This window comes from Dermacentor variabilis, chromosome 1, assembly GCF_050947875.1.
Source record: "Dermacentor variabilis isolate Ectoservices chromosome 1, ASM5094787v1, whole genome shotgun sequence".
NCBI lineage: Eukaryota > Metazoa > Arthropoda > Arachnida > Ixodida > Ixodidae > Dermacentor > Dermacentor variabilis.
In genome coordinates, this window is record NC_134568.1 from 177,748,522 (window position 1) to 177,761,024 (window position 12,503).

Below are 12,503 nucleotides of genomic sequence, written 5' to 3' on the forward strand. Positions count from 1 at the left end.
GGAAAAATGATGAGAGCGTTGAGGGAGATGGGAGGTCCCAGCTAAGTGGCACGTCGCGTTGACGACGGGGGTGCTGAGCCTATAGCTCCCTAATAGGCTGCATCAAATTTGGCGCTGCTTCCTCTCCACAAGCAGTTTCTCTCAATATATAGACCCTTTTCGCGGCAGTCCCGTGGGCGCCGCCATGTTTGATCACGTGTTGACGCGTCCATTGCTTGCCTCAGCTGCTTCCATTGCCTCCGTGTTTACGATGAATATACATGACGCCCGGCGCGGCTTAGCAAACCTCTGTTTGGGGAGTTATCGTGGACGGTGACTTTGTGAGGGACACCAAACTTTGACCATAACTCCAGAGGAGGTGCAAACGCTTTGTGAGCTGATTACGCCTTGTCCAAACGGCACGAACAGCTTATATACGGTGTTTGTACTAAAAGCGGCGCTAGGAATGTATTCGCAGTTATCCAAACTTTCCGCTTATGAATTTAATCAGGATCTGTGTGTTTTGCTCTTCATTCTTGTTCGGCGAACACTTTGAAGCAGCGGCTTGTCATGTTTCTTACTCATTAAGGTTCCTCGGTGCGGTCACTATCTGATTGTTTATTTTCTGCCTAATCGCTCGCGTGTGTGATTAGTTGAGATAGATTTGTCCTTGCTGCGCGCAAGGCTTTGAACGTAGATAGTATGTACTTTGTAATAGCTTGTAACAAAGACGTATTGTATCGCTAGTCACTCGCTTGCTCAGTGGGCCGTCACGAAACGTTCAGCTTGGAACATTCCTGTGCTGTCCGTGTAGTCGCCGTCACCCATGCTTCGTCACATTGATTGAAGTGTGCGCCCATTCACTTATTCTAATACGTTGACAATAGATATAATGGGCGTAAGTTTGCATGTGAGTTGGGGTATATATATGCATGTAGGTAACGTGCAAGAAACTTACTAGGCAGTGAGGGCGCTACTCCCTTACTCCCTTTGTCACTGTGTAACGAGTGGTACTCAGTCTTGCCGACGTTCCGGGGTTGAAGTCCGTTCTTTGGAGGCTAGCGATACAACGCTTGCGGATGAATTATTATTATTATTATTATTATTATTATTATTATTATTATTATTATTATTATTATTATTATTATTATTATTATTTTACCTCGGGGAACGCCGTGCATCGCGAAGGGCCGGCAACGCAGGCAGTTCTTATGTAGAAGCGGTCCGTGGACTCACACATTCGTTTCATTTCTTAATATGGCAGTCACTATTTTTGCAGCCAACTGCAGCACACGTCTTCCCTCTACCGCTCCACATTTTACAGCATGAACGGAGCACCGTGCATTAGCGAACACCCAGTTGTATTTCCGGCAGCTGATCGCACAGAAGGAGGGCAGAAGTTGTGATGGTTTCGTATTCGTGCGCTTTCGCTGAGGCAACGGGCGGCGCGCCGCCGACAGCGCCATCTAGTTCCTCTGGATCAAACTGCTCCGTGAAAAGGGTCTATATAAGAGAAGGAGCAATATTCTTAGTTTTTGCTTCTTCTTACGCGATTCTAGGGCACTGTTCTTAAACTTGCGGCTCCCGATCGTACGTACCTTCCAGTGGCCTAGCCAGAAATTTCGTTCGGGGGGGCTCATGTTGCAGCTCGGCTTCCTACTTATCGAATTTGTCGAGGGACCAAATATATGATAACTGCATTGCTCTTGCCAAAGATGCTGCAAACGAATTCTCGAACGCTACGCGCTCTCAAGGCAAGTAAAATATGTATATTTCATAACACAATATATTCGTATGTCCCAAAAACTGTGCCAAAAATAACTGATATCAATGCTTCCAGGTTTTGTGTCTATTCAGTAACTGAAGAAAATACCACACGAACTTTTAGAACTATATCAGTTCGAAACCAGCAAACCTGTGCATGCCGCTGATATGAAATAACGTAAGGGCCATGAAATGAACAAGTTGAGGTAGACAAATATTTTAATAAAACTTTGTCATTCAAGAACCTTGTTTACATTTTTGTACATATGCAACATTTAGGGAAAAATCTCAATGACGCTGCCCTTCGTTGCAATGTATTGCGCAGGAGCAGCTGTCACCGGTCGTGTATTGTGAGCAATGGCACCAAAATTATAGTCGCAACAGAGAGCACCTATAAAAATCAGGAGTTCTGCAAAATCTTCATTAGAAATGCGAAGATACAGTGGAACATGCAAGTCCAAATATACAGCTTGATAAAGGGCCAAAAAGTGTCATTGGAAACAAAGTTCACTGCGTCTATACACGAAACCTCGCAACGAGATAGTTAAATAAACGTATAAGTATCCAATAAATCTACGTATTTAAGCAAGAGTCACTGTAATAATGCGTCAAACAAGGCAAACAAACATGTTGCGCAATCACAGGTTCACAATTACTTTGGAAATGTCAATGCACCTTTCCCCTCAAAAGTTGATGAGAACTTTATACTCATAAAGTTTCGAGATTCAAATCCATGCGCTCCGTAGATGCGCTCCGTAGCTCACGACGGGCAGCAGTACAATTTCTTGCACTCTGCATCTAAAGTGAAATCGTCCGGCTGCCGATGGAGATTAGTGGGCCCAGCAGCGAGCCCGAGTTCCGCCACTCGCATGTGGCTTACACGCGCAGGGCAAAGGATAGCTTTTGGTGCTATTTTTTGTCGGGGAGCCGGGCGCCTGACAGGCAATGGTGGGGTACGTAATTGTTTGCGCCTGCACTGATGTTTGTTTTTCCGCCGTCATTGTTTCGTGCGCGGAACAATGCATGTCACAGTGCAGGCCATTGAAAGCCGTCGTCCCTGGCCCGCCGTCGGGCGTCGGAAATTGGGATGCGCTGGTGGCCTGCTTGTGAATCGCTCCTTTTAATGCGGTCAGGCCCGGGTCTCGGCGGCCCCGCGACGGGTGCAACATATAGCAACGGCAGATTGTCACGCGCAATGGACAGAGCGTCGCGAGCGCGCCGAGCGCCCCTGGAAGCAGAGCTCGAAATACCTGCCAGAAATGTCCCGCGTTTATCCCACGCGCATTTCATGAAGCTGATACTGCATAAGGTAGGTACGAGGGTCTTGTTTTCAGGCGTTGCTGTCCATTGTGCAATCGCGCCCTTCCGTTTTTTTTTTTTTTTTGTCTCTCTCGCTTTGCAATCTCGCAAATTTAGTCCTGTGGCTGGCGACGTATGCATCATATGCGCGGGAAGAAATGCTGACATTGGCGCTAAACGTCTGTGTTAATAATAGCTTAAACGCCTTGCATATTTCAGACTCCTTAGTGGCGATTGAGCTGATTGTAGTAGTTCAGGATTTTAAGGATGGCTGTGACAATGACTGTGAAAGCATGGCTATGACAAGGTTTCGACAGAGCGAAGCGTATACGTCATACGCGCAGGTGTGGCGGATACTCGCGTTTATAACTTTAAAAAATAAGTCATACTAATACTTTATGAGAAAAAAAGAAAGTCTGTAACGATGCTAGGCGCGGTTGTTCTTGCTGCCGTTGATTTCTCTCTGTAGTACGGGTAGAACTAAATGCGTCCTGATGGCTTTGCACTTGGTGCAAGCGTGAAGATATGCCACGTCCACTTCCGTGAATGCTGCCGCTTACGGCTGAATACGTTATACAATAATCTTATTATTAATTGAGACTTCAGTGAAGTGTGCGTGGCAGTCACCTTTTCGATTTCTTTAGATGCGTCAGATACCTCGTACTAAATTTGTTCGTTGGCATCACTGGTTTCGGGGGGCGCTGTTCAAACAGCTGACTGGTGCGAACGTCGCAGCCAGAGGCGAGGGCGCGCCATTGCGGGCACGCACCGTCGAGAGGAGGGGGCTCCAGCGACTGCGGTGCGGGGCAGATGGCGCCGCGCGGGGTCCCGCCGCTGCGTCCTTCTCCCGAACTATAGCCATGCCCGAACTTTAGTTGTGGCCTCTACGCGCTCTCTTTCTCCTTTCCGCTTCCCCACGGCCCCGATGGGCGCCGGTCTGGCGAATGGTCACCATGGTAACGCGTCGTGTTGGGCCCCGGAGACGGAGCAGCGGCGGCACTCCAGTGCCGCCGACGGGCCGCCGCTACGCCGCGACCCTCCGTCCTCTCCTTCCTCCAAGGGGGGAAGTACACGCACACTCCGTCCGCTGACCCCCCCTTTCGCCCTTCAGCGGTTCGTGCCGAAGAGTAGGGCGGCTCCTTGCAGCCACGCGCCTCGTGTCCCGTTTCGCCGCGTCCCTTGCGAGAAAGGTCCCCCGTTTTCCGTTCGTACCGCGCCGACGGCCGCTGTACGATGTCCTGAGAGCGGAGCCGTCCCGCTCACGACTCCCGCTGCGGCAACAGCTAGGCAACCTTCCGAGGCTGTCGAGAGGTGCGTACGTGTCCGTTAATTTCCACCGTAGCCTCAGGGTGGTTGTGCGAGTGCGTAAACAGCAGCGTGCTTCTTTCCTTTTGTTTTCATCCTTCGCCCGTCATTTTGCGAGCGGCTACATTGAACTGGTCAAAGCTTCTTTTTGAGTGAAAGCCGTTTAATTTAAAGCACCCGCCCGCACTTTTAGCGCGGCTTCAGAAAATCTAAACGAGTGTAGTGATAGCCGACCGTGATCTAAACCGCCGTTGCATGCCTGTTGGACCATGGAAGAATTTACAAGAATTCAATATTACTGTACTTTCTCTCTCTTTTCTTTTTTCTTTTCAAGCAGTAACTTAATCCCCTTAAATTCGTTGATGCATGTAGCGAAACGAATACTCGCGAGGCCGTTATTTCAGCCGCCTCTCATTACGACTATTAATTTCTGTGATGATATTAAATGCACTAGGTCTGAAATAGGCGTCACACTCTTCATTCCTTATGTTTCTCGTTGCAATCTTAGGCTGTCACCGGGAGGGGCGATGTCACGGTGACATCGCATACAGGGAAAGAAGGCCCCTTTTAGGACTGTACAAGTAACTTCAGTTATTTTTTTTGGGGGGGGGGGCGTCATTTAGACTCAGCGTGGATTTCCCCTGAGCCAGTTGGTGCGTTATTACTGTAACGTACAGCCCAAGATTACGGACTATAGACAGAAAGAAGGCAAGACGACAAATTTTCGTCGTCTTGATTCCTTTCTGTCTTGTCCATCATCATTGGATGTACGCTGCAGTAGGCAATGAGATCGTTCGCCATTTTTCTGCGAAGATTACAAACTGCAGCTGTAGTATCACACTTAAAGGGTCCTGTATTTATGAGAATAAAAATTCGTGAAAATTTACCTTCTGGTTTCGTTTTCTGCTTTTGCATACATATGTGTCATCAACGCTGACACTCCTCCAGGAAAGACTGGAGTGTAATGTAGTTTTCTATTGCTTTTGTTCAATTTGGTTAACACGTTCTGCATCCTTCTGTACCAAGAGTTATGGGCATATTCTCGGCCACTCGACCAACTTGTTCGCTACACTACATGATAGAACGAAAAGAGCAAAGTGCCAGTAGCTAGATTACATAAGCATTCACAGTTTCATTTGATCTATAATCCCAACTTAGAAAGAAAAAGAAAAGTAAATAAAGGACAAGACTATTTCGATTGCGGCCTTGTTTCGACCTGTCGCGAAGGGCAGGTCAGAGTTTCAGATGCATCTTTTTTTCATGTGGATGAAAACAATAAAATTCAACGAACACAATAAGCATTACTCGACAACTTTTCTAATGAGCCAGCAACCTGTAGAATTTTTTTAGGAAAGAAAAATGAGAAGTATGAAAATTTGCCTAACTGTCTAACTTCCTGAATGCATGTAAGGTGTAGATAATTGACTGGTGAGATTTCAGATTCATGATATTAGGGGGGACGATGTATGAAAGCGTACACACTGTCAGTGGGCTCCTTCGTGTAACGTCCCGTATTATGATGCTGTTCTTTCTTTCTTTCTTTCTTTCTTTCTTTCTTTCTTTCATTCTTCCTTTCTTTCGTTTTTCTGGATTAACTAACCACAAGCTAGGAATACAGCTCCCGTAACTGTGAAGATATATATATATATATATATATATATATATATATTCGTGTCTCAAATAACGTTGTTTGTAAAACAAACGATTGCTTCAAGAAAAAAAAGAAAAAGGAAAGAAAAAAAATAGAAAAAACAGGAAAAAGCTGGGCACACCGTTTCACTTCGCTTCGCCGGCCACTGTGGAAGTTTTTTATGCAAGGACAGTGGTTATTTTCTACCGAAATAGAACTGCTACATCGTTGGTTCTAGTGTACACATTTCTTTTTTATTTGTAGTTCATTACGAGGCACTCTTTCATAGCAATTAATTGACAAAGCAGCTTAAAACAGAGGAGGAATAGGAATATCGTCGCAATGGCATTTGCTGTTGTTCGATACGATAAGGGGAAGAAGAGGTTAGGAGGGATATCTATGCACATACGACTGACTGTGGATAGGCAAGTTCAGAGAACAATTCCAGAAAGCCCGTCGAAGAGAGAGAAACAGGAAAATGAAACGTGTGACGCCTATATCATGTGCCGAAGCGTAGCGTTATCGAAAGCACTGAAAAACGAAGCGCGCGGCCCGCTTGGCAGGTTTAGCCGGTGCTCTGCGGGCGGCCGCTGCACCATCGGAACCGAGTGCCTGTGCGAGTAGCGATGGCCGTCGAGAAGACCGACGACGCGGGCGTCTCTACGGCGCCCCGGGCCCCCAGCAGGCCCAAGTCCCTTTGGCAGGTAGGTCCCGGCCGGGGACGCCTCCTCTACTCCGCACGTCTCCTACTATTTGCTCTCGCTTCACTTTCGAAGACTGGGTCATAGTGGAGAGACCAGAAAAAAGGACTAATGCGGTGCAATTCATGTTATAGCATATACCTATTAAGTGATCAGGAGTGGTTGTGCTATATATATATATATATATATATATATATATATATATATATATATATATATATATATATATATATATATATATATGTGTGTGTGTGTGTGTGTGTGTGTGTGTGTGTGTGTGTGTGTGTGTGTGTGTGTGTGTGTGTGTGTGTGTGCGCGCGCGCGCGCGCTTGCGTACTGTTATTCCCGCACGTACTGGTCATACTTGCAAGTCGCTTGCGAACGTGCTTGAAAGACCGGCCGATTGCTTGCAGGGGATATATTGCAGCGCCAGGCGCCTGAGAATGCCTTACGCAGACAGAGTTGGCGCACGCGACTCGGGGTGCCAGAGTGTGTTAGCGCAACTATCCTGTTTGCGTGCACGGGTAGCTCCGGCCGATGTTCGTATACGTGCCGCGCGCAGGCGGAGCAGCGCGGCCACGCTTCCTTGCACGCTTGGTCAACTCTGTTCAGTGGCAGCATCGCAGGAAGGCAGTGAGGCGATATGTCTGTTTTGACTACACGCGCGTGTGCTTCTGTTTGTAGCCATCTTCTTCATCGAAAAAACAATTATCGTCGCAGCCTGCTCAGATGCGCGTCCCTAGCGGCTGTCAGACGTCTGTCAAGGGCAGCCAGGGAGACAATAGTCAACGATCCCTCCAAGTCGTCGCGACGAGCGCACAAGGAGCTGCCTTGACTCGTCACCGCAGCTGTGCAGGCGTCGACGGGACGCCGTTCCCCCCCGTCACAAGTGCCGCTGTGCCGGCGTGATCGGCGCCCGCATGTCACTGACCGCGCCCGGTGGGAGCCTCCTCCGGCGGTCGCACCTCATCGGGATGAGGGCACCGTTCCCCGACTAACGGGGCCCTTAACCACAGCGTCTCCGCACACCGCACGCCGTTTTGCTCTGACCCAATTACGAGCATATCTGTGCCTCGGCGGAGAGCTCTCGACTCTTCGCCCTCCGTCGTCACGGTGCAACGTAACATCGACGCTTATCATTCGCGCCGTTGCCGAAGAACGTGCTCCCTCTGAAGGACTGCAAACAAGTAAGAGCGACTCCGAGTTTGTACAGCGGCGACGTGGTGGAAGTCGAGAAAAACAAAGAAAGAAGGCTGTGCGGTTAGCTGAATGGAATCTGCATAACAGGTTAGGCGCGGTGCGATTTTTACGCTTTCTGCTACGACACCGCCGGGTGCACTGATCGCGGTATTTTGCTTCGCTGCTAGCCGGCGGAGGCTCGCCGCATAGCCGACTGCTCTACGGTACGCGCCCGATACCGAGGGCGGTCAAGTGCAAGCGCCGAGTGGTTGACCAAGTTGGGCTGTTGCGTGCGTTCCATACCTGTCTACCAAAGTATCCTCACACACCTTGCCCGTGCGGCGTGCATAAACGAGAGGCGATGGAACGGCTGTGTCGGCACTGCTCTCATTGAATGGGCCCCGGGGAGCCGGCGATTCGCCCGACCCGCGAAACTTGGATCGGCTGCCTCATTCGGCTGCTCGCATCGCACGGCGACCAGTGTGACCCGTCGCTCTACTTGTTCCTCCGCTGGCTGGCACTCCTGCTGTACCACTCCATACTGAGCCAGATGATGCCCTCTGCGGTAAGCGCTGCTGTTTGGATCGACGGTGTTCTGCCGCCTCTAATGTTACACACAGTCAGAGCACGCTTCGACCTGCGACCTGCTATATATACTATGCGACAAAAGAAACAATCAGCCATATTATTTAGACGTATTGATTATTTCCTCTGTAAACTTAGACTTGCCTTTGCAGTCTCATGCATACTGATTTCGACGCGACATTTTATCTTAGTGCAGAAAAGCAGAGTAAAAATAGCCTCATTTATCAAGGTGCTCGTTCTTTCTTGGTTTGACTATATCGCATTTTGTTACTATGCACCGCGTTTTTCAACACCTAAGCTTGCTTTTCTAAGAAAGCGGCAGCGCGCAAAAACAAATCATCGCTTTCTTCGCTTCTTCGATTTCTGTGTAGGTCATACGAACGAAGTGAAAGCCGAGTATACACAGCGCAGAAAAAGTGAAAAAGAAGGAGAAATGGATAATCGAAGCTAGCAATCGATGTTTCTCATGTCAGGAAAACAGCACCTTTATTGAAGGCAAAAGTCGGACAGCGTGAAAATCAAGCGTGCATCACGAATTTGCGTATCCACGTGTTTCTTCTGACAGGTGAACATTGTTACCGTTCATGCAAACCGAAACGCGAAATCTTTCGATGCAGGTCAAGTGTACCGTCCAGGCGTTCAAATCCACAACTATGGCTATAAACGACGTTATGTAAACTTCACGAGCACACAATGTATGCGAGGTCTCACTCAAACCGTGCATCTAGGGGAGAGCTGCAACAGGCGTCGGCTGCACACACATAGCTGAAATTCGCTAAAGTTTTCGTTCATAACACTGTTCGCCATTGACTGACCGCCTTCGCTAATAATAGATTCGCAATCATAATTTGCAGGCGTCTTTTCTTACGAACTGCTCTAGCGTACGAACTGCTTTGCGAATATGGGCGCTTTTTTTTTTTTTTTTTTTTTTGCGTGAACTCGTCGTGACTGGCCAACACCCATGCGCTGCCGAATCACTGTGATGGCCGGTTAGGAATTTGTTACGCGCAGAAACAACATCTCGATTTCGGCTACTGCCAGCCCCGAGATTCCGCTGTGCGCTGGGATGATTTTGGTGACACAAAATGCAGTCTGTACGATCCAGGCATGCTGCTGACGCCTCCTTTTGTGTACATTTTGCAGAAAGAAACGAAGCGCCGCTGAGCGATATCATTGTGATCAACATCACGCCGCTTATAGCGCCGAACGCTCTTGTTTAGCGGACGCAGAGGCGCAAACGCCGGAACGGAGCTTCCCGTGAACCTTGACGTTGCTGCAGCCGGGCTGAGCGCAGCCGGTGCCTCGATTGCAATACGCAGCGTCGCGGCACAGCACCTACAGCTGCTTTCAGCACCGCGGGCGCCGCAGCGCGGCAGGAGAGCGCGCGGGGCCGTTTCCTGAATGGCGGACTTTATGGATGCAGCAGCAGCTGTTCACCCTCCTCACGCGGAACAGGCCTGAAAACGATGCGGTCACGGTCCGGCGCCCACCGCATGCATGGTGCTGCGTCTCGCGATTTCCCGCAAAGTGCGGCCAAGGTCGCTACAAGGACGCTCTTCCCGTCCAGACACTCGCAGAGTGCCACGCCCCGGCGGCTTCCGCCTTTATAGAGCATCATCGGCGCAGGGAAAGCCAGTGGCGCTCGCGTGCTCTTTCGTTATGTGTATGTACATTTTTTTCATACACGATCTGCGCCTGTCGGAACGGGTGCAGTTCACTCGTGTTTTGCTCTGCGGAAAGCCTGCTGCGAGTGACGAAAAGAGCGCGCGCTTCGCTGGGCTTTGATGCGGCCAGTGTAATTACTTCAACGGCAGGGCGTGTCTCGTTCAGCGTCTTGCAGCCAATGGAGGAGAAAGTCCGCCTTGTCTCCCCCCTTGTACCCAACGCCCTTTGTGACACAGCTGCCACCTTTGTTCATCGACATTGCCCAGCTACGTATATGCAACTGCAAGAGTTTTCCGATGATGGAATCAGATGGCAGGGGAAAAAAAAATGCGGTGCAGCCCCTGCATCTATCGTGAATCGAAAAGTTCGGTGGATGCTTTCTGTAGACGGTAGGCTCCGCACGTCTACCACATTTCTAACCATGAGGTAGACGTACGGACTCAGCCGCGTAACCATGTTGGCCGAGAGTGGAGAAATCACGAGGCAGTTCAACTTTTCTTCGCCACTTCCGTCCTCCGAAAACTTTTGTGGTCGGCAGTCACTGTCAAATTCGCTGTGCAATCAACAAAGCGATAACTGTGGTTGATTCTCACCCGAGTATAGTGTTTCTTGGTGCCAGTTGTAACTTTAACGAGAACGCACTCCTTCATTGCTGAACCAAATTTTCAATACACTAGCGTTTTCTTTCTGCTGCACAGACTCACAGAAATTTTCTTTCGACCGTACTAGTTTCGTGCGAAAATGATAATGTCCAGTAACCGAAATACGGCAGGGAAAAATGCACGGAAACGCCGGGTCCCCGTCGAGGACATGTGCGGCGCTTTCCATACAAAATCAGGACGATACACCGGGGCGCGCCCACGTGCTTCGTGCACTACGCCGGGCGTACATCCGGTCTGGCAAGCTGTGGCGTGCATTGAAAGCGGTGTCAAGCTGGCGGAGGCAGTTAGGCAATTACTCGGCACTGTATGCCGGCGCCAGTCATGCTTGGGCGGTCGGTTTTTCGCAAGCGCTTTTTGCCGGTTGCCTGCCGACCCGCCGCTCATCTGTTGGGCAACCGCATTAAGCTGATGAGTCTGATGAGTCGCGAACGCCTTTTCTCTTTTCCGATCAAACATGGCGAAGAAGCGTCAACGGCGACACGCTCGTCGCGGCATGCGCACACTTCACTGAGTCTTCTGGCCACGCTCGCTAACACTGGGCGCGGTCACTCAAAGGGGAGGAAGTATCCCAGCACTCGTGGCCATTGTTGGGACTATGGATGCTGAGCGTGCCTGCACCGCAGCGGGGGGACAGCGAGGCCGGCCCAGCATTTACCGTGCCTCGAAACAATGAGTGACCATGCCAGTTTTCTGTGGTTACCTACGGTCCTGTTCCTTGGCTTGCGCAGATCTCAATGATTGCATTGTTTCGCATGTTTTGGCAGCGAGACGAAACAGCAGTCGCTGCAAAAGGTGGAAACGTTTGATTTAATTTTTTTAAATATAAGTTTGCTTGGCGCAGTCATTGACTAGGGGTTGCGAAGTCAGATGTAATTATCTTCCGTAGACATTGCAGTCTGCGACAGCTGACAGACTCTAACACACACACTCACGCATATATATATATATATATATATATATATATATATATATATATATATATATATATATATGTGTGTGTGTGTGTGTGTGTGTGTGTGTGTATAGCAAAATGAACAACAGGCCCAATGTCGGCACACATGGACATTCCTCTTTATTTGGAGGCCCCTTGACCTCGAGGCTGTCCAGAAAAATCAGGAGGAATGGCCGGCGCAGACCAAAGGGAAATTTGTTTGTTGACCAACTCGACCTTTCCAGCTGGCAGCAAGCTGGACAACTGGATATATCAACCCATGTTATATACCGAACATATGTAGTCCTCGTTGCTCCCTATGCTGGAGATTGTTATTGCAAGGTGCCTACAGAAAGTTTCTCTATAGAGGCTTTAAACTCTGCGTCCAGTCGTAATAAGCCGTTCCTTGTTCTGTTCCTCATCATTCGCTTCAGCGAAGCGCGTGCTCTCTCTCTCTCTTTCGTTCACCCGCTCCTCTATTATCCTTAAGGCTGGCTGCAGATAAACATTGGGAGAGGCAAGGCGTTTCGAGCCAGCCTTCGCAGTCGTTTGTGCATCGCAGCGTCCACCACGCGTCATTCGGGAGTAGACGCGATGTGTGTGGTCCACAATGGCGGCCGATTTTGTTTCGCGCGCCTGCAGACATTGCATCGGCATCCGCAACGTGTTGGAACCGCACATGTACACCGCTGCTATTTGTTGTAGCCGCGATGCAAGCATCGTCGACTCGTTGTCACTGACGCAACAGCTGCAGCAGGCCGAGCGACCTCGAAGTTTCCCAGTCGCATACATGGAGAGCGCGC

At 49.5% G+C, this 12,503-nt stretch overlaps 1 protein-coding gene across 1 annotated transcript in view; it reads left to right on the top strand.

Annotated features, from left to right (window-relative positions):
* Window positions 1-7,521: 7,521 nt before the first annotated feature.
* Window positions 7,522-12,503, top strand: part of LOC142588471 (uncharacterized) — a 334,812-nt gene continuing 329,830 nt past the window's right edge. Inside the window, exon 1 of the mRNA XM_075700246.1 lies at window positions 7,522-8,422. Coding sequence (XP_075556361.1) covers window positions 8,252-8,422 — 171 coding nt within the window. The 5' untranslated portion in view covers window positions 7,522-8,251. The remainder of the gene's footprint in view (window positions 8,423-12,503) is intronic.